General features: G+C 44.4%; 2 protein-coding genes across 7 annotated transcripts in view; one reads left to right on the top strand and one right to left on the bottom strand.

Annotated features, from left to right (window-relative positions):
* Positions 1-624: 624 nt before the first annotated feature.
* On the top strand, positions 625-16,441 carry EXOSC8 (exosome component 8). Its single transcript, XM_081845467.1, has 11 exons — positions 625-754; positions 4,055-4,091; positions 4,520-4,583; positions 6,173-6,246; positions 8,019-8,064; positions 9,028-9,133; positions 9,216-9,261; positions 10,333-10,429; positions 15,142-15,259; positions 15,704-15,810; positions 16,114-16,441. Exons 1-11 carry the CDS (start codon positions 717-719, stop codon positions 16,227-16,229), a joined length of 849 nt encoding a protein of 282 aa, XP_081701593.1. The 5' UTR covers positions 625-716; the 3' UTR covers positions 16,230-16,441.
* SUPT20H (SPT20 homolog, SAGA complex component) overlaps positions 16,099-22,637 on the bottom strand; it is a 35,913-nt gene continuing 29,374 nt past the window's right edge. For 5 of the 6 annotated variants that reach the window (XM_081845012.1, XM_081845009.1, XM_081845010.1 and 2 more), the window contains exons 22-24: positions 20,282-20,392; positions 18,517-18,625; positions 16,099-16,687 (exon numbers count right to left, since the gene is read on the bottom strand). In XM_081845012.1, coding sequence (XP_081701138.1) covers positions 16,572-16,687; positions 18,517-18,625; positions 20,282-20,392 — 336 coding nt within the window. In that variant the 3' untranslated portion in view covers positions 16,099-16,571. The remainder of the gene's footprint in view (positions 16,688-18,516; positions 18,626-20,281; positions 20,393-22,637) is intronic. The other variant, XM_081845011.1, reaches the window with a different exon arrangement.

Raw genomic sequence — 22,637 nt, 5'->3', positions numbered from 1 at the left:
GAAAGGCGGGGTATAACTTAATAAATAAAAATTAGTTTTCCGCACTTCACCCGAAGGTTTTCATGTATGCTGCGAGCTGACTGGTTTTTGCATAGGGAATTGACAGTGAACCCAAAGCCCCACCTCTTATAAAATCATTTCAGCGCCTGGCCGCGACTTATATATTTGCTCAAGCATATTAAGGTCTTAGAACTTGTTAAGTTGTGGGCTTATCAGAACTGATGATCTTGTTAAGATCTTGTTAGAACTTGTTAAGTTGTGGGCACAACAGAACTGATGATCGTTCAGTCTGTTCCGCTTGTTTTTAAACTGACTATTGTTTGTTTTACGATAAAGTTTCATTGTTCCGCAGGGGGGGGGGAGTGAGTGAGTTGCTTCGCTGTAATTAATTTTATCTCATGCATTTCTCTGCTGGTTTATGATGGGCGCCTCTCGCTTCCACGCTGAGTTGAAGAAGAAAAAGAAGCCTTCCAACGCAAACCCGGAAGCTCCATACCCAGATGGTGAGATGGCCTACTCTTGATTTTTTAAAAAAAACATTAATGTTTCGTGAGAAGCTGACGACCAAGACAGCTTCCCGTCCCTGCCGGAAACGTTGCGAAGAACCCCTCCCCCGCCCTTGGAGGGCCACTTCCGGCCTCGCCTCAGCAGCGCCCTCTGCGCTTGGGAGGCCTTGCAGCAACCGCCGAAAAAGCAGCGGCTTCTCTGAGGCGGCGATGATGGCGATGGCGGCGGCGGCGGCGGCTGGCTTCAGGTGGGTGAACTCGCCTCGAGCGGCGGCTCCCCTTCTCCCCTCACGGCGCCCGAGCTCTGGGTTCTCAGCCGGAGCCCGAGGCCGGGACGCGGCGTCGTTGCTTCCCAGGCCCTCGCCGCTACCCTAACCCTCCCTCCGGTCTCGTGAAAGCGCTCTGCACGTGTGAACGCAGCGAGTCCCCGGGATTCCGGGGCGCGAACGCCTAACGAACCGCACGAGGGAGGAGGAGTTGGCGGCGGGAGGTTTCGCTCAGGTTTTTGGCGCCGGCCGAGGTCCTGCCGTTCCCTCATGGCGGGTTTTGCCGCCTTTTTTTTTTTTTTTGCCTCACGTTGCCGGAGAGCAAGCCGAGCCCTGAGGGCGGGAATCTTGTTTTTCCTTCCCAACTATGGGATGACACAGGAAGAGAAAAAGAAAGAGGATGTCAGTATATAGCCCAAGCATTGAGCATGTTATTCTGGGAAGTAATTGTATTAAATATGAATTAACATTTCAATGCACAAGTGGGCTTAAAAGAATGAGAAATTTATTTCCATTCCGCTTTATATTTTTAAGAAAATCTCAAAGCGGTTTGCAGCATATTAAGTCAATAAAACATCAATAAAACAATCTGAAGTCAAATATAGAGTATACAGTTATAACATAAGAAAAACCGAAAATATTATCTTGAAAATTTCAAAATACAGTGGTGCCTCGCAAGACGAAATTAATTCGTTCCGCAAGTTTTTTCTTCTTGCGAGTTTTTCGTCTTGCGAAGCACGGTTTCCCATAGGAATGCATTCATAGGCGCCGACTCCATGGGGCTTGAGGGGGCCCGAGCCCCCTCAAAAATTCGTTTGGGGGGGCTCCGCCCCCCCAATAATCTCCGGCGCCCCTCCAGCAGAGCGCCATCGCCGCCCCTCCCCCAGCCCAAAATGCACAGGGAGGGGCGGGCTGCATGCCTCCTGCCCTCCCTCCCGAGCAAAAGCTCCACCCAATTTCCTTTGGAGCTGATTAATAGGCGCAGCACGCTCTCCCCTATTCGCTCACGAGGAGGCGGCGCCACTTTATTTGCATATTCATGAGCTTATTTATTATTCATGAGCTTTCCCGGGCCCCCCCAATATTTTTTATAAGTCCGCGTCCCTGAATGCATTGAAAATCAATTAATGCGTTCCTAGGGAGACCGCCTTCAGACCAGATCCGGGGACAGTCTGTCCCCGGACCTCTTCTGAAGGCTGGCGGGGGGAGAAGGACTTTTCTCCCCACCGCCAGCCTTCAGAACAGCCTTCTGAAGGCTGGTGGTGGGAAGAAAAGCCCTTCTCCCGCTGCCAGCCTTCAGAAGAGTTCCTGCAGGGCTGCCTAGGCTGCGGATAGCAGCCTGCTGCCCGGTGCGAGGGAGGTCGCGCAGGGCAGACATCTGCAGCTTGGGGAGCCCTGCAGGACTTCCCCGCAGGGCTCTCCAAGCTGCGGGTAGCAGCCTGCTGCCCCGCACGAGGGGCGCTCTTAAGCAGAGCGCCCCTCGCGCGGGGCAGACATTCACAGCTTGGGGAGCCCCGCAGGACTTCCCCGCAGGGCTCTCCAAGCTGCGGGTAGCAGCCTGCTGCCCCGCACGAGGGGCGCTCTTAAGCAGAGCGCCCCTTGCGCGGGGCAGACATTCACAGCTTGGGGAGCCCTGCGGGGAACTCTTCTGAAGGCTGGAGGCGGGAGAAGGGCTTTTCTTCCCACTGCCAGCCTTCAGAACAGCCTTCTGAATGTTGGCGGTGGGGAGGAAAACCCTCCTCCCACCGCAAGCCCCGGGAACAGAGGAGAATCGCTGCGCGCCTTCTCCTCTGTTCCCGGACCTCCCACCGCAAGCCTTCAGGACAGGTGCTGCGCTTCCCCGCTGTCCCCGGAGATTTCCCTATGGGCTTTCGTCTTGCGAAGCAAGCCCATAGGGAAATTCGTCTTGCGAAGCCGCTAAAAAATCGGAAAACCCTTTCGTCTTGCGGGTTTTTCGTTTAGTGAGGCATTCGTCTTGCGGGGCACCACTGTAGAACATTACAAAGGAGGTCAGCTGCATAATACATTACACAGGAGTTTCCCCCCTTTTCCAGAATGAGGCTGGTCAGATATCTGGAGTTCTCTTCCCTTTTCCATGCCAAATTTCTCACTTTCAGTTCAATTTTATCCTCACTAGAGTTGAAAACAAAAATTCTGTTTCCCCAGTTGGGAACACATAAAATAGGTAAGTAGATATTTGTGTAACACCTTCGATTTTCATTGCTCATATATCACATATATAGGATTTGTATATTCAATTGTTAGACCTAGCAGGGAAAGTGTCCTTTGGCAGAGGAAAGTGTATGAAAAATCTATGTTATTGATGGAACAAGAATAATGTGTTTTGGTAATGTAGGATGGCACATAAAGAGAAAAGAGAGGATGGCAGCATAGCCCAAGCATTGAGCATGTTGTCATGTAGAAAATAATTGTATCTGTTTAGTGAAAGGGAAGAGAAGAAGAAAAGCCTCTACATATATATATGTACACACACACACACACACACACACACACATACACACATGCTTTTTCATTTAAAAAGATAGAGGGCTACATAAATTCAATGTCACAAACCATCATGGCACTAGCCCAGCTTTGAAGAGGTGTAATTAATGTTTAGAAAATAGTGACCATTTACAAGCAGCAAAGTAACTTGGAGAAGTCTCTAATCATAGTTATTTTTACCAAAACCAAATTCACATTTGTGGTTAGTTGTATCTGAGTTAATAGGACACATCTGTCAACCAGGCAGTTAAAATATTTCTTTTTTTATTTATTATTTTATTTTTCATTATCCATTTCAAATCATTAATTTTCTCAGAATTTGGTTTCCAATCATTAGTCAATGCCAGCAGTGATTCTTCTCAAATTAAGCATGTCAACTTTGCCATCTCAGCTAAATTCATTAACTTCAATAACCATTATTCCACAATAGATAATAATTAGGCTCCACCTTACTCTTGGAGGTAAAATGGAAACAGCCTCACAGAGCTGCTTGTCAGTTTTAAAACTATACAATTGCAGATGATGTAACCCTCCAGCGATTTGACTTTACCCCTAAGGGCGCACTCCTCCATTGTCCCCTGAGTCACATATTTAGCAAAGTTTTACTCGGAGTAGGCCCACTGAAATCAATGGGATTTCAGTAAGTCATGACTACTTTGTACTACTTATTTTATTGGGTCTACTGTAAACATTATTCGGTCCGGGTCTCGCTCTTTGTCTTTTTGCAAGCAGTCTCTTTGCAAAACATTTTGTCTTTACAATTCTACTTGTTTTCAGAACTGTGGAACCTTTGGAGTATTACAGAAGATTCTTAGTGAGTACAGTGAGCATTTGTGTGTGTTAAAACATTGTTTACCCTGAATTTTTTAAAAGTGAGCTATATCTTTGAATTTCAAAATCAGGTTAGCCAAAATGGCCTTTTGATTTTCCAGCACCTTTGGTCTGGATCAGAAAATTGTCCCCCAAGGCACCGTGGGATGATATTTGCCTATTGGGCATGCTTCTTCCACTTTTCAGACTGTTAGATTTTAATTGAAATCACTTCGATAAAATAAAATCTAAATAACAAAAAATGTGCATATAATATGAATAATCAGGAAAAAAACGCTTTTGTTCTTGGATTCTGCCCACACGTCATAGCAGTCCATCAAATGATGGCCTAAGAGCCTGTTTTAATTAATCTCTTACATTGCTAGTGGATAAGATTAGTTGCTTGTTTGTGAGACTTGATGATCTTTTTAGAAAGAAAACTGCCGTCCTGATGGAAGGGACCTCGGTGAATTCAGAACCACAACTGTCAACATAGGTGAGTATTCCTTGGTAGACTGGCTGTGTTTGAATGTACAGTGGTACTCAGTTTAAGAATAGCCCTGTTTACGAATGATTTGGTTTACGAACTGTGTAAAACCGGAAGTAGTGTCCCGGTTTGCGAACTTTACCTCGGTCTAAGAACGGAACCCGAAGGATGGAAGAGCACCAGTGGCAGGAGGCCTCATTAGGGAAAGCGCGCCTTGGTTTAAGAATGGTTTCAGTTTAAGAACAGATTAAGTTCGTAAACCGAGGTACCACTGTACTAGAAAAGACATGGTCTTCTGTATATTGCAGAACTTTTCCTGTGGGAACTGATAGAAGTGTAACACAGATACAGTGGTACCTCTGGTTATGAACTTAATTCATTATGGAGGTCCGTTCTTAACCTAAAACCGTTCTTAACCTGAGGTACCACTTTAGCTAATTGGGCCTCCCGCTGCCGCCGCCACGCAATTTCTGTTCTCATCCTGAGGTAAAGTTCTTAACCCGAGGTACTACTTCCGGGTTAGCAGAGTCTGTTACCCTAAGTGTTTGTAACCCGAGGTACCACTGTACAGATTTCCTTTTCCTCACCCTAACCAGACAGGTTCTAATTTAATTAATGATGTAACAAAAAGCAGTTGTCTGACATCCAACCTTAGCACCAGCTGGCAGGCAATTTCCCCTGTGATCTGCCTGTCCATCACACCCAACTTTCTCTGTTTCTAACAAGCGAGTCACCCACTACCAGAATCCCTCCACCCCATGGAGGAGTATCCTCAACATGAGAGGATAACTGCCCCTCAAGGAATAGATCCCACCTAAGGGATCATTTCTCTTCCTCATTCTCATTCTCCATGACAGCAGAGGAATTGTCATCCTGGGAGTGGGGCAGAGTTATCTCATCCCAAACCAGCCTGTCTGCCTCTCTCAGCTTCTTCAGGTCAGCCAACTTGACCTCAAGGGAACAAACTTATTCCCTGAGGGCCAGGAGCTCATTGCACCAATTACACACCCATGACCCATCTGTCCATCAGGCAGATAGTTTTACATGTGACAAACTGTACTATGTGCTGGAAAGCCACCATACCCCTTGTGGCTTTTAATTTATTTTATTAGTTTATTGTGTTACTTTATTTGGGGACTTGAGAGTTTGTTCAAAGGGTGGAGGGACAGAGTAGTCTGCCCTGGCCTCTTTCTGCTCAGCACTGCTTAACTCGCCTGTTTGCTTGACCCTTCATCAGCTGGGGCTCCCTCACTAGGCTGCTCTAGACGTATAAGCATCACTCTCTTCCCCCAGCTGCTAATACAGCCAAAGAGATTAGAAAATATGGCTCTGATTCCAGAGAGTAAGAATTCAAAAGGTGGGTGGCTTCTTGCAGAATTATAGAAAGGCAGGGTCACAAGAAAACAAATCTTAGAATTTTTCTTCAAAAAAAACCTCAGCAAAACCCCTGAGTATGGAATGCCTCGACAACTCTGAATAGCTAATAATCTGTTTGTAATCAATGTCTTATTCTGCAAGCAGTTAGTGCTGCCAGTGTGATTTGCAAAGGTTATTTCACAGGTAGAAAGCTTTGATTTTGTTAAATGGTCTCTTTTTAGGTTCAATTACAACTGCGGATGGCTCTGCCCTTGTGAAGTTAGGAAACACAACAGTGATATGCGGCATTAAAGCGGTAACTTCGTGAATAGTTTTCTTTTAAGTTAATGTAGTTTCAGGCTACACAATCCTTATGGATCCAATAGGGCCTCAGAACTCTGTAGCATTTTTTCTCTGCCTTACTCTGTTGACGGAATAGCAGACTTGACACAGTTATCCACTTCAGATGAGACGAAAACCAATCTTTTCCCATTAGTGGCAAGCCTTGGCCTCAAGCACTAAGCCAGTCCCCTTCTCTCCTTCATATGCAATGAAGGCTTTTTGTGGTTTGAAATAAACGGGCTTTCTTGTATATCCAAATATGGGAAGCTGGCTTGTTCAAACTACAAATGGTTAAAGGAGGGTCAAAAGGCATCCTGGTCATTTAACTGCCTTGATCACACTTCCCCACATTCAGACATAAAGGAAAACTGGCTTATGCCTGACCACAAAAGGAAACTTTCAACTTCATGTGTGAAAGAGGAAAGGGAATGAGGGAAGCACAGAAGTTGAGGCTTGCTATGGTGCATTCCCATAACAAGCAACCAGTTTTCCATTACTGCTAAGCCAGATCAGTGTCTTCCAAGGGCCTTCTATAACTGCTTTCCTGAAGAGCCCAGATGATGAAGTGAGAGGGTGGATAAACGCCCTTGGCTATCCACAGGTGACATGCAACTTGTGTTGTATCTCATTGATTGCCGCACAGAGCACTTTTTTTTGCTACAAGCAGTAGGAATGCTGTGCTGAACCACCATAGTGTCTATAAAGCACTATCCACCAGAACTGTTCAGGGTAGGAATCGCTGACTACACCTGAGGCTGTCTGCCCATTTGGCAGGCACAAATTATTGGCTGTTTGGATAATGGAATACTTGGATATTGCCTACAGGGGCAGGGGGCAGGTATACAACATTTGATAGCCAGAGAGAAGCTGTGTGTGTGTGTGTGTGTGTGTGTGTGTGTGTGTGTGTGTGTAGGCCACATTTCCTTGGAGGACATCTCTCGGGGACTGCATGGCGGCAGTGGGTGGGGGTGGAGCCAAAAGTGCAAAGGGCCCAGAGGCACTCCTCTCTGTCCTCTTTTTCTTTCTCCCCCAGCTCTTTAAGCTTAATTGGTGCACTAGGGGGATTTTCAGGAAGCTTGCAGCACAAGGGCACAGTGGGAGCTAACCTCTGCTCATTTGCCTTCCCCACAACAATTAGGGTTAAAAATCAGCTTCCATAGATGCCAGTTAGTAAGATGTTGTGTGGAGGAGAAACTAAAGGCTGGATGCGGGAACAGGCCCGGGGTGAGGGGATGGCCTGTCTGGCCCATGTATCAGAAGCACCACCCACTCCAATTTAGAGTCATTGTGTGTTTGGAATTTTTACCTCTGCCATTTTAAAATTTTCAGAGTTAAATGCTGTGCGTTTTGCAATTTGCTAGAATCTGGGTGGGATAAAACGTTAAAATATCAAGAGAAGTTACCTGAAAATTGTTAGAATCAAAAATTACTCCCACATTAAATCATATGGCATGAAAAAGATTAAAGTGTTATACTCGGATAGGAAAAAGCCCCCAGCCTGCTGTTTACAATGTTCCCATTTAAATTTATTACATCATGAATAAATGAGAATGCAATACTAGATATGCCATTGTATTTTAATGGATGTGTACATTTTGTCATTAAAATAATAATGAACTGCTTTAAGTATTTGTAAAACATAGGGAAAATAAACAGTGATACCAAATGTGTGTTGAACTTAAGGTCAAGACAAACCATTTCTAAACTTCTAGTTCTTAACATTTCCTCTTAACATTTTGCATACAGGAATTTGCTGCACCCCCTATTGATTCCAGTAACAAGGGATATATTGGTAAGGTTTGGTTAGTTACTATTTTCCTGAAACGACAAGTGATTTTGATGATTCTCTAGTGATTAGAATGATACTTTGGCAATTCCATTTGAATTCATGGTACTCCTGATGTTTTACAACATTACCCTTATTCTGAAATGTAGTTAGCGTATTGGTGAATTGATATATAGTACTTGTATTTTACACAGTGGTGTAGTTAAGGAGGGGCGGGGGCAGTCAGCACTGGGTGGCAGCTTCCGGAGGGTGGCCAAACCATAGGACATGGGTGGTGTACAGCCTGCAGGGTGCCCCAGCCACCTCCTCCCGCTCAACCGTGGCCACCCTCCAGCGGGCCCAGCGTTGCCGAAAAAAACCAGCACGGGGTGTGGTGCCTGGAGGGCACTCGGAACACCCTTCCCCTGTGGGCAGTTTCCCCTGTGGGCAGTTTGCCTTGGCCCCGTGCGCAGCGCGCGCACCCCCGCCCCGAGTTGCTTGCTATGCTGCTGATTTTACACGAACTATCTTACAGTAAAAGTATTATCCTATGCATGTCTGCTGGAAAGCAATTTATTTTTAAGTCGCACTTTTCAGGCACAAAAATTTCAAAATGAAGTAATTTCAAATAAAGCCCACAAAATTTCACAGGGAAATATATATAATAGCCGTCCCGCCCTGCCCTTCTTGGCTACGCTCATGGGGGGGGGGCACAGGCAGGAAACCAGGTCAAAAGGGGGTTATGGTCAGAAAAAAGTTGGGAAACTGCTCTATCTTACAGCAGCTTAAACTATTTTGTAGAATAGTACTCTACTTCGTAGCTTCTAATGAAGCTTCTTATTCCCCCACCACTTCAAACCCTGCACTTTAATAAAATTTAGATAGCTTTTTTGATTCATTCTCCACTAATAAACAAACAACCAAGTGATAAACGTGTTTCAAACTAGATTTATTCAATTTGCTTTTTGATTCACTATTTTTTCCCCTCAGTTCCTAACGTGGACCTTCCTCCACTCTGTTCATCAAGGTTTCGACCTGGACCTCCAGGGGAAGAGGCTCAGGCAGCTAGTCAATTCATTGCAGATGTGATTGAAAAGTAAGAAATGTTTTTGTTTTGTTTTTTCAATAAAAATGGGGAGATCAAATGGATTTTTGTCTTCATTGCATTACTGGTTTAGTTCACAGATGGTTCAGAAAGAAGACCTGTGCATTGTAGAGGAGAAGGTAAGTAAAAGTTCATAAAGAATATTAATTGGGGAGTGATTTGAGGACTAGTTGCGCACCCTTGAACCAGTTCAGCTCCAGCTCACATAGAAAAGTTCTAAGTGTTAATTAATTATTCTGATATCTTCCTACTACTACTATTATGACAGGGAGCTTATAACCCAGGGGTAACTAATATGGTGTTCTCCAGATTCCACCAGACTACAACTTCCATAAACTCCCAAGTCCACATTTAACTATATAATACAGCAGACATGTCCAACTGGTCGATCGTGGTGTGATAGATTGTCTCCCCCCCAATCAATCCAACGGTTAGATCACTGCCAGTTTTTTAATAGTGAGAGTAGATCGCAATCTGCAGAGATGCCTCGGGAAAGAAAAAGGTGCTGAAATCTAAGCAACTTCATATGGGAAAAGGTGGTCCTGAGCTGCACAAAGGCCTTAAAGGTCAAAACCAGCACCTTGCATTGGGCCTGGAAACAAATTGGCAGCCAGTGCTCTTGTGCAAGAGCCAGTTAATGTTTATACAGTGGTGTACCGCAAGACGAATGCCTCGCAAGATGAAAAACCCGCTAGATGAAAGGGTTTTCCGTTTTGGAGGTGCTTCGCAAGACGAATTTCCCTATGGGCTTGCTTCGCAAGACGAAAATGTCTTGCAAGTTTTTCCAACTTTCCCCCCCTTTTTCTAAGCCGCTTATCCGCTAAGCCGCTAAAAGCCGCTAATAGCGTTAATCCGCTAAGCCGCTAATGGGCTTCGCAAGACAAAAAAACCGCTAGACGAAGGGACTTGCGGAACGGATTCTTTTCGTCTTGCGAGGCACCACTGTAAAGTTATAGTGCATTGTTATAGTACAATATAGTTGCATTTTGTTGTGTACATTTACAGACTGGGACTTTAGTTTTCTGGGTAATGGCCCATGCTTTTTAATTCTTTTCAGTCTTAGTTTTTGGGAAAGTTCTGTGAAGGAACACATTGACTTACTTACAAAAGTGTTTTTCAAACCTTTTCATTCTTGTGATGCCCCTTAAGAGCCTTTTTAGTATTTAAATTAACAGAGCTTATTTCCTTAGATTGCTTGGGTTCTATACTGTGACATTATATGCTTAGACTATGATGGGAACCTCCTGGATGCCTGTATGTGTGCTTTACTAGCAGCCTTAAAAAATGGTAAGTTGCCCCGTTATAGTTGCAAACTTTAAACGATTATAGATTGTGCCATCCAGTATTTTTAAAAGTACAGTGGTGCCTCGCAAGACGAAATTAATTCGTTCCGCAAGTCTCTTCGTCTTGCGAGTTTTTCGTCTTGCGATGCACGGTTTTCCATAGGAATGCATTGAAAATCAATTAATGCGTTCCTATGGAAACTGCCTTCCCCCGACCTCTTCTGGCGGGCGGCATTTTAAAATCGCCCGGGACAGCGGAGGACTTCTCCGCTGTCCGGGCGATTTAAAAGCCCCTGGGAAGGCAAGCAGGGGGGACAAAGACTTTTGCCCCCCGCCTGCCTTCAGAAGAGGTCCAGGACAGGCTTTGCGGACCTCTCCGCAAGCAGCGGGAGCGCTCCTTGCGGAGAGTTGCCAGCGCGCCCAGGCTTCGCGGCCCCGCCGCCCGGCTTCGGGACATCGTTCCGATGCCAGGCGGCGGGGAGAGGCTTTCTCGCCCCGCCGCCCGGCATCGGGACGATGCCCCGAAGCCGGGCGGCGGGGGGAGGCGTTCCCGCCCCGAAGCCGGGCGGCGGGACGATGCCCCGAAGCCGGGCGGCGGGGGGAGGCGTTCCCGCCCCGGAGCCGGGCGGCGGGGGGAGGCTTTCCCGCCCCGAAGCCGGGCGGCGGGGGGAGGCGTTCCCGCCCCGCCGCTCGGCTTCGGGACATCGTTCCGATGCCGGGCGGCGGGGGGAGACTTTCCCGCCCCGCCGCTCGGCTTCGGGACATCGTTCCGATGCCGGGCGGCGGGGGGAGGCGTTCCCGCCTCGCCGCCCGGCATCGGGGCATCCTTCGGAGGAGGTCCGAGGACAGCGGGGAAGACGAGCTGCGCTTCCCCACTGTCCCGGAGATTTCCCTATGGGCTGTCGTCTTGCGAAGCAAGCCCATAGGGAAATTCGTCTTGCGAAGCACCTCCAAAACGGAAAACCCTTTCGTCTAGCGGGTTTTCCGTCTTGCGAGGCGTTCGTCTTGCGGGGCACCACTGTATGCAGTGAATTTCCTATGAAGGCCTGAACCTTGTAGTAGAGATGTAAGCCAACTGGGTAGCAATTGAGTGTCCACTGCTGCTGGCATCACTGCTCTGGTTCCCTTTTTCCAGTGCTCCTCTGAAGGTTAGCAGCTGCAATTTTAATTGCCTACAATACCCTAGAATTATGCTGTTATACTAATATAAAGTTGGATCCCCAACCTTCATGAGTGTTGTGGTACTACCAGGGTTGCCATATGCCCGGATTTCCCTGCACATAGCTGGAATACTGCAATTGGCAGCAATGCCTGGGTGGAAATCAAGTGAAATGTCTGGGAAAATCCAGACGTATGGCAGCCCATGGTGGCAGTGCCGTTTCCCCATAAAAAGAGCTCAAAAATTGCCATTTTTGAAAAGTGATTTTGCCCATCTAAAAAACCTCAACAACTTTTCTGTCCAGATTTTCACTGTTAATATGGCAACCCTAGGCACTATACCTTCACCGTTTGTTCTCCTTGGTAAGACCACTTACCCATCCAGCAGACATGCAGAGGTGGCGTCTCACATTGCAAATCCTTCTAACCCCACAAGATGTACCTTTGCAGGGGAAATTGGCTGCCCCAAAGATGAGAGGTAGGGGGTGTCAGCTGGCAGGGCCTGCCAGCCTGCCTAAACAAGTCCTGACATGAAGGGGCAAAGTGAATTTTTGGGTTCGTAAACACATGCTATAGATACTTTAATCTACCTAACCAGAGGAGAGGAGAGTTGATATCTAACTTATTCAACAGGGAGGGTTTGAGATAGTAAACCTTTGGAGTATAGGAAGGGTTTGGCCTTAAGATCCCCTATCTCTGTGGAATTATACAGAGCTGGCTATTGAAAGGGGATAAAGCTCCCATTGTTCTGTTATTGTAGTGATTGCAAAATGTGAAACTTCAGGCTTTTCCCTGCAAGATGATGTGCAGTTTCCAGGGTGGAACCTGGAGACAGTTAGACAGCTGAGTAATGGCTTAATCCTCAGGAAGTTTCAGACTGGGACAGAAGACAGGACATTAGGCACCCCGGGTATTCATGCTTTTGTTTTAAATAAGTTTTTTATTGAACTTTTTTCACAAAAACAAAGTAGTACAAAATCACCGTAGTGGCACAAAGCATGAGAAAATGTGGTAGACAATGATGGCTACAGTAACAAAAAGACAAACCAAACAAAAAAAGGTTAGTTGCCGGTCTGGCCAAAACATGAGTCAGTCCCAAACGACAGATGGGCTATTGGAGCATACTATGTTTTGTTATTAACCAACATATTAATTAAAGCTGTATCTCACAGAACTTATCTTTACTTATTTCTCCCCTTTCTTTCTGATCTGGGTGGAATCTGCTATTTTGTTTGGGTACAGAAGGCATTTGTCCTTTGTTTTCACAAGGACTTCACAGTGCCTTCACCTCAGACAACTTGGTTTCGTTTTAGGGAACAGAAGCCAATTTAGATCTTGAAGCTGTATTCATGTTTCATAGCTTCAGCCGTAGGCAGAAGTGGCTGCAAAGTGGGGAAAGTCTAGGGTGGCATCAGTAATGAAAGCTATTGCTTAGTGAGTTTCTGATACATTCTGCAAAGCCGGGCTGGATCTTGGTTCAGATTTTCTTTTGGATCATTCGGCAAAGAAGGAAAGTATATGCCAACAGGAAACCTGAAGAGGCGCCTCTGATAAAGTGGATGCCTTGGGTTCCTGCTGTAAGGTGGCCTGTCTGCATTTTTCTCCTGAATCTTTCAAAACCTCATTCCCATTAATAGGCAAAGTGGCATCAGAAAAGAGTGATATTAAGGTCCTTAATCACAAGCAGTGATATTAAGGTCCTCCATGGTCTGCTCAAGGATGGAAAGCCTTTGAGCAAAGTTACTAGATTTCTTACTTAGTAAAGGGGCAACTCATTTCACCTTGAGTACATTTAATGCTTTTACTTCTTGCTGGAATTTGGATTCCAGAAAAAAAAACCTGATTTCTCATGGGAAGAGGATCCTGTGCTATAGTACTGGTTGTTGGGTCAACCTGAGAACCCAGTGGTTGAGTAGGTTGATTGTTGGGTCAGTGAGAGGATAAATCTCTGGGCAGCAAAACTGATGATCTGGGCAATAATAAGCAACTACAGTGGTACCTTAGTTTACAACCATAATCCATTCCGGAGGTCCGTTTGTAAACCAAAACAGGTTGTAACCCAAGGCGTGCTTTCGACAATGGAGCCTCCAAAAAAATTTGTCCATAATCCCAAAAAATGGGTTGTAATCCAAAAAAAGGTAGCAAACCAGTACACACACTTCCGGGTTTGATGTGTTTGTAATCCAAAACATTTGCAAACCAAGACGTATGCATACCAAGGTACCACTGTATCTCGAATGATCCTATGCACTGTAGCTTGTGGGTACCTCTTGCCAATCAATTTGTTGTTCCCTTTGTAGCACTGCCATCAGTCAGGAACATAGGGGCTTATGGAATGTTCCTGTGCCATTTGGTGGCCAGGAAAATACTGAGATTTGATTGGTATTGGAATGGCACTGCAGCATCCACCTAGAGGCAGAACTAGGCTGGGTGGTGCTGGAGTTCATTTTGCAGGATGAGTCCTGGCAGCCCAATGCAAGTGGGATTGTTGCAAGAGACTGTCGGACAATGAGCGATCTGCATTTTGACCTTAGCTGCAGAATGCTGCCTGGTTGGAATATAGAGTTAAAAAGGAGGTGCGATGAGATGAAGTTGAAAAGGGAATGAGTGAAGAGGCGTTGGGTTTTTGTTTGAAAAGAATGGAGGACAGGAAACTGGGAAAAGCAAAGAAGGTGTTAAAGAGGGCAATGTGAATAAGAGTAGAGGCAGCTTGCGTGCTGGAGAAGACAGGATTGCTTCAGCTTGAAGCAAAAGACAGGAGACGAAACTGGAGGAGCAGGAAAAGGGGTCAGCAAAGCCTTCAAGCAAGCTTCAAGAAGCAACAACCCAACTGAGAAGCAAAAGTACTCGGCTTTGTATTGACCCAGTCTCTCAAATACTCCCCCCCACATTTGTGTCCCAAGTCTTGTAAGTCTCACCTGCCAAAATAGAAATAAAAAACCACAAATAGCTTTGAAATTCTAACCTAGCTCAAATCCTGCACTGTGCAGTATCCTGGCCTTTCCCCCAGTTGCTCTTTTGCAGTTTGCAAAAAGAATATGATCATTTATATCCCCCCAACCAGGAGGTGAGGGAGATACAAAGACAATTTAAGACTCTGCCAGCAGGGTAAGGATGGAGGAAAACTTTGTGTTCCTACATCTCTTTCCAAGTGTGGTTTCTCTCTTTTTGGTTGAAAAAACAATTTCTTTTTCAAAGGGAGAGGTTCTGCTTAAATCAGGAGGTCTTTTGATACATTGGCCCTACGGACACCAGAGCTCTACCTTTGGATAAATCCAATTTATCCTATGGCTCCTGAGACGCCTTTTCAGAGACCCAAGGCACCCTAAATATCTTACTTTACACTTCAGTTCCGGTTGCTAATGACAAATACACAGTAATCAAGTATTTCTATGTTTTTCCAAACTTCTAAGTCAGAAGCATAGTGCTGCATATTACTTTCTCTTCATTGTCACACATTCCTTCCAGAATGCCCCTATTCCTCCCTTACCAAAAAACACCCCTCTTTAAAGGAAGACCTCAGTTCTACTTTCTCAATAATTGCTTTTGTTATTTCAGTCCTTTTACCTGCCGTTACTGTAAATGAAGAAACGGGGTTAGCAGAAGTTAACTTCAAAGAGAAGACTCCTTTAACTATTAAAAAGCAACCAGTGGCTACATCATTTGTGCTGCTTGAGTAAGTATCCACAAAGTTTCCTAAAGCATGTTAAATGTGAAATGGGACTGTGGAGAAGATTGGGGGCAGGTACCATGTTATAGCTCTTGTATGATGGCTTTGCTTCTTCAGTGTTTCTGAGAGCACCAGCTTGGTAGAACCTTCACTGTATAAACCATTCTAAGAATTTATTATTACTTTTAATCACCCTCTTGTAAGAACCTAGTTTTATTTCAAGACTAGTCTACTGTTGTAACTTTCTAATCATTATTTCAGGGAGTATGTAAACAAGCAAAACAGCTTTGCTGTTGTTAACTCTCATGCATTAGACTATCTCAGAATAGCACTGAACTGTGTAAACCCATGCAAATTCCTGCATAACTCTTCCTATATCTTGCAAGCAACATATCTGTACCTGTTATATAAAATCACTCCAACTTTTGCATTTTTGTGTGTCCTCAAAAGCACAGTAATAATTGTTGACCCAACTGCAGAAGAGGAAGACCTGGCAACTGGGAATCTAACGATTGTAACTGATGAAGAAGACAAACTGTGTTCTGTTTATAAGCCAGGTATGGTGCCAAACTGTAATCACCTTGTGGATAGGTCAACTAATCAGTCTTTCATTAAAAGTATTTGGCAAACTGCAGTTCTGCAATGAACACACAGCATATTTTAACTGCACCTATACCTGCCCCAAAGCGCTATATTCATTTTCATCTCCATTTTAAGTATTGCTTTACTCCATGAAATTGTAATATGCAACAGGTTTCACTCATTAGTGTGGCAGCTCTCAAATCTGCTTTTTTAAAGCCAATGTGATAGAAATGTTAGAATTATACTGACATTGTTTTTCCCCCCTATTTCCTTTTAAGGAGGAAGTGTAATAACAGGCACAAAGCTTCAAGACTGTATCAGTCGGGCAACAGTACGGCACAAAGAAGTGAAGAAACTGATGGATAAAGTGATCAAAAGCGTACAACCAACATAAACAATGGGTCTCTTAAGTAATTTGTAAAAAGTGTATTTGCTATGTTGCACAAACTCCTTATCTCAAACAGAGACTACATTTATAAAGCTCAATTATTTCAAAATATCAGTCCACCTTGAAATATGGACAATACTGCAAACTGCTTCTTAAAATATGACTTTTTATAAAAAAACACAATTTTTTGTTAGGGAAATAAATATTGTTCTTCAGGATTTGTTGTTGTCAAATGCAATCCTACATGCTTCAGTATAACCTCAACATTCAATTTTCCCAGAAAACTATATTTTTCTATTTTAAAAACCCCCTTTAAATTTAAATATACATTCTATCTCAAGTGCAGAATCACTGAGGTGCTTCTCTTTGTTTTTTGACTGCCTGCCTGAATGATGGTGTCGTAGTTGAGGTGCTTGTGCTGCTGCCACCGCCATAACCATTTGAAGGTGCAAGAAGCGTAACTGCTGCCAGGAAGGAGAAAAGAAGAAACCTTTTAGAGCTGAGATTTCACTTCAAGAAAAAAACAATGACATGATTCATCAGCGGGTTTTCCCCCCATGTGAGACGTTCGAAAAAATTAGAAAATATATGGCTTTTACTTGTCTTCACAAGAAGGCAAGAACAAAAATTTTGATATATTCAAAAATGAATTTAGGAACTTTAAAAATCAAGTTGCCAGTTTTTAAAGGCTTGGCTTATCACTGGAGGAAAACAAATCAGCAAGACTTCTCACTATGGTAGATGCAAGGAGCTTTTTTTGGGACCCAGATGTTTTATTTCCTCGAACGTTGTGGCCTAATTTGGACAAGTGGGTGTGACCATTCCTTCTGAATCATAGTATGCCAGTTGACTGATAGGTGGGCTGCCCTGCCCACCAGTCAAAAGTGCCTGTCAGGTGAGGGGAGATAGCAACCAAGCAGGTTTCGACTCTCCACAAATAAGCCATGTCTCCCTGTATACCTGAAGGAGCGTCTCCATCCCCATTGTTCAGCCTGGACACTGAGGTCCAGCTCCGAGGGCCTTCTGGCGGTTTTCTCACCGCAAGAAGTGAGGCTACAGGGAACCAGGCAGAGGGCCTTCTCGGTAGTGGCACCCACCCTGTGGAACAACCTCCCATCAGATGTCAAGGAAATATTAGAAAACATCTGAAGGCAGCCCTGTTTAGGAATTTTTAAAAATGTTTTATTGTGTTTTAAATATTCTGTTGGGAGCCACCCAAAGTGGCTGGGAAAACCCAGCCAGATGGGCCGGGTATAAATAATAAATTATTATTTTTATATTATCCCTGTCTCACATGATGCCCAGTGGACAAAGTTTGGTGAAAACAGGTTAGATCTTGCCTGTCTCTGCACTACAATTTGATTAGACAGGTCATATACCATGCAGTCGGAGCACTCTTGTTTATGTAATTCAATGCAGTCAAAATAACCAGCCCTGTCCGCTACATGTGGGAGCACTGAGGACAGCCTTGCCAATGGCTTTTGTAACCACTTGTGGTAGTTAGTTAGCAATTTCAGTATGAATACACTCTAGATCAGTTAATTTTTCCACACAAATGGCAGCCGCAGTTCGCACATTTTATATAGAAAAAACATGGGACTGCAGTCCCACTTGTGTGTGGAAGGTAAAATATAAGCCAATATAAAATATAAGCCTTTAGAAATGATGGGGATCTGTGTCAGCGCAGTGGTGGTCAGGTGCAGGGGGTTTATGTTAAGCGCTGGGAAATGTTTTTGGACAAGGAAGCCTAGAAAGAGGATGGGCTCTCTCTGAACCAAAACAGGCAAGCTGCAGGAAATGAGTATCAAAAAGTTGCAGAGCAGCTTTTAAAACTTGGCTTGTGCAGAAAACAGACAGAAGCTCGTCAGCATATGGTTTGGGGATTATTATTCCATAAGAGATGAGGATGAAAATGTTCCAGGTATTCTAATGAGGACATGCTAGAACAGGGAAATGAGTGTGCAGTAAGATGCAACACCCATATGTAATAAACTGAAGGTCTGTAAGGGAAAATGCATTTAAAGATGGACACAATAGTAACAGGTGGCCTCAAGGGGAGTGCTGGAATGCTTTTAAATGAGCCCATAGACAGAGTAGCTATAATGGAAACCTGGTGGAATGAAGGGAACCAATGGGATAGGGCTATTCCTGGAGGAGGAGTCTATTGGTGTCATGCTGTATGGCAAAGAAGGTATAGAGCACAAGTAGAAAAAAACCCCGATCTCCAGGGCAACAGTGGTTAAGAAACAAATTTGCAGCAAAACAGCCCTGTAAGGATGCTTGAGCAACATACCTGCTGCTGCCTGAGGCTGCATAAAATTCCCTACTCCGGTCAGGTTAACGACAGTTGACTGCTGAGCTGATAAGGTCTGGTCTTGATTCGTGGAAGCTTGATCTGAACCCTAGCAAAGAGAGAGGGTGTTAATAGGTAAAAAAGGTAACGGAGCAGACCCCGGTTAATACCGGAACACTCGGCACTGGACAATGTTCTGTTGCTTTCTGGGTGGGTGGCTGGATGCTTATAGGAAGCCCCAAATCAGGGCATAAGCACAAAGCATTTCATCTTCCTCTGGAAAAAAACCAACAATACTCCTAGCTATAGCAAGAGTACAAGAGCTATCTGCCATATAACTGATGAGGACCCACAAGATAATTTCCAAAGAACTTTCTAGGATGGTGCAGAGTGGTTTCCTGCAAGCCATAGTGTGTAAATTAGGAGCCAGTCTCAGGAATGTGGACTCCTACCTCTCCATAGTGACATCTCCCCTTTCCAGCATTCACAGTACAGTGGTACCTCGGGTTAAGTACTTAATTTGTTCCGGAGGTCCGTACTTAACCTGAAACTGTTCTTAACCTGAAGACCACTTTAGCAAATGGGGCCTCCTGCTGCTGCTGCGCCACTGGAGCACGATTTCTGTTCTCATCCTGAAGCAAAGTTCTTAACCTGAAGCACTATTTCTGGGTTAGCGGAGTGTGTAACCTGAAGCGTATGTAACCTGAAGCATATGTAACCCAAGGTACCACTGTATTTCTCTCTGTGTGGGTGCTGATGGAAGCAATGGTTAACATAAACACAGATTACCCATTAACCACAGTTCAGAGTGGGGTGTGCATAACATTAAACTGGTGAATTCTGAGAAGCGGGGGTGGGGGGGAAGTCCTCAAAACATTGACTCTCAAATTGCAAACCATGGTTTGCATGGAGCCTGGGTTCCATCTATACCAGTTCTCTTGTTGTCTGTGCAGTCTATTCGTGGACTATTAAGGTGCTATCCAAGAAGGACCACCATACCATTTCTCTGTTCAAAGCAAGCTTCTACAAGAAAACGATGAGTCTATGAACTTCTAAAAGCTTATTACTCACAGGGAACTTTCTCTGAGTAGCTACCTATGGGAAGTACCAACTCTGGAAATTATGCCCTACAGTGAACAACTATCTAATTGATATTGCTGCCCAAGTAGCAATTTTAACATACCCAGATATTAAAAATATTTCTCTCTCACTTGAATAAACCTCATTGCATGATAACAATTTCAGCAAAATTTATGTGGCTGTTTGCTTATCAGTATCATGCCAAATAATGCATGTGATTATGTTTTTTTATTGGGTTGTATCTAAAGAAGTCATCCCATTTGGACAAGGACTTCTGCTTATGCAACAGGATTTCCTCTTCCTTGTTTGTATGTGATGCCAATAAAAGGTTTGATGATGATGATGATTTCCTCTTCCTGTATGGAACCCCTCGCAGCTTTTCTGGGGGTTCATCTAACACCATGGAGCAGATTTGGGGGGCATGGTTCTGAAGGTTAGGAAAGATATTTTGCTGAGAACCACTGCCAGTCAAATAGACATTTCCAATCTACAGCAAAAAATGGCTTGACTCAGTTTAAGGTAGCTTTAGCTGCTCAATTGTTCTTTGATGAGGTTAACTCTTGACTTTGACTGTCCTTATTCCAAGTCCTTTTCATGTGTAGCTACAAGTAACTATCTCTCCACACATATTCCCACAGGCAGCCTGTATGTGCTTATAATATTAGTTTCAACAGGAATGCCTCACCCGATCTCCCTGCTGTTGAGGACTAGATGTTGTAGGCTGCTGTGATGAAAACTGGGATAGCTGCTGCTGTTGTTGCTGGAGGGGATTGAAAATCAGGGAGCCACCTGGAAGCTATTAGGTTTAAAGACAAGGGAGGGATAGGTCAGTTACATCACAACCAAGACAGAGATGACATTTAATATTCTTTGAAAATTTTGTTTGTGGCTTCACAAAAAAATAGTATTGCTGTTTTCAAGACTGGTGTCAGCAGGAAAGTACTTGCTACAATAGCACCCCTCCTAGTGAAGTCCCCTCCTCCATTTCAACAAAATTTGGGGGGGGGGTTCTAGTGTGGTGCATCTAGATCACAATCAGGAAAGAAGCCAAAAGCAAAGAAAACAAAGTACCGTATTTTTTGCTCTATAAGGCTCACTTTTTCCCTCCTAAAAAGTAAGGGGAAATGTGTGTGTGTCTTATGGAGCGAATGCAGGCTGCACAGCTATCCCAGAAGCCAGAACAGCAAGAGGGATTGCTGCTTTCACTGCACAGCGATCCCTCTTGCTGTTCTGGCTTCTGAGAATCAGAATATTTTTTTCTTGTTTTCCTCCTCCAAAAACTAGGTGCGTCTTGTGGTCTGGTGCGTCTTATAGAGCGAAAAAATACAGTATGTTTTGTGCAGCCACACACAAAAAAGTCTAACCTGCTCACCCAGTCCACAATTCATTCTACTCATTTGGTCAGACTTGTATGTCCAGCCTAGGCCCCCCAAGAACCTCAATCTCTGCTAATAGCTGCAAAATTTGCACTTGAGAAATGCTGGAAAGAGCATTTAACCTAGCTTGCTAAATTTCTTCTTCAACTGCTCCCCCCTATCCATTTTTCCTTGCAGAGTAAAGAAATACGTGTCTAGCTTCCTTTGTTGTTGTTGTTTAGTCGTTTAGTTGTGTCCGACTCTTCGTGACCCCATGGACCAGAGCACACCAGGCACTTCTGTCTTCCACTACCTCCTGCAGTCTGCTCAAACTCATGCTGGTAGCCTCGAGAACACTATCCAACCATCTCGTCCTCTGTCGTCCCCTTCTCCTTGTGCCCTCCATCTTTCCCAACATCAGGGTCTTTTCCAGGGAGTCTTCTCTTCTCATGAGATGGCCAAAATATTGGAGCCTCAGCTTCAGGATCTGTCCTTCCAGTGAGCACTCAGGGCTGATTTCCTTAAGAATCTTTTTTTGATCTTTTTGCAGTCCATGGGACTCTCAAGAGTTTCCTCCAGCACCATAATTCAAAAGCATCAATTCTTCGGCAATCAGCCTTCTTTATGGTCCAGCTTTCACTTCCATACATCACTACTGGGAAAACCATAGCTTTTACTATACGGACCTTTGTTGGCAAGGTGATGTCTCTACTTTTTAAGATGCTGTCTAAGTTTGTCATTGCTTTTCTCCCAAGAAGCAGGTGTCTTTTAATTTCATCGCTGCTGTCACCATCTGCAATGATCATGGAGCCCAAGAAAGTAAAATCTCTCACTGCCTCCATTTCTTCCCCTTCTATTTGCCAGGAGGTGATGGGACCAGTTGCCATGATCTTTGTTTCTTTGATGTTGAGCTTCAGACCATATTTTGCGCTCTCCTCTTTCACCCTCATTAAAAGGTTCTTTAATTCCTCCTCACTTTCTGCCATCAAGGTTGTGTCATCTGCATATCTGAGGTTGTTGATATTTCTTCCGGTGATCTTAATTCCGGCTAGGGATTCATCCAGCCCAGCCTTTCGCATGATGAATTCTGCATATAAATTAAATAAGCAGGGAGACAATATACAGCCTTGTCGTACTCCTTTCCCAATTTTGAACCAATCAGTTGTTCCATATCCAGTTCTAACTGTAGCTTCTTGTCCCACATAGAGATTTCTCAGGAGACAGATGAGGTGATCAGGCACTCCCATTTCTTTAAGAACTTGCCATAGTTTGCTGTGGTCGACACAGTCAAAGGCTTTTGCACAGCTTCCTTAGCTGGCAGGAAAACAGCTGGGCAGAGGTGACTGCAAGGGCTTTGTGGCAAGTGGGCAAGAGTGTTACCCCCAGGTCCTGTGAACTCACAGCCTCCTGATTTGTAAATTTTTGATAGAGAACTATATTCTGAGACCCAGGTCTCCAAAGAACAGGCAGTTCTAGTTTCAATGTCCTCAACGTTTCATGGCTATATCATTCTTATCATTTGCTTTCCTATTGCTATACACCAAGGGAGATAGATAACCATCTGCATATGTGAAATTGAAATATTTTCAACAGCCTGGATGTTCTTAATTGTCAGTCAAGGGGGATGGAGCTATTTGAATCCACAACTTATATGCCCCTCACAAAACCAGTATCAAAGTATTGATT

Source organism: Podarcis erhardii (genome assembly GCF_964252035.2).
Source record: "Podarcis erhardii genome assembly, chromosome: 17".
In the NCBI taxonomy this organism is placed as follows: domain Eukaryota; kingdom Metazoa; phylum Chordata; class Lepidosauria; order Squamata; family Lacertidae; genus Podarcis; species Podarcis erhardii.
Note: the sequence above shows the minus strand (reverse complement) of the source record. Positions and strands in the feature narration are given on the sequence as shown.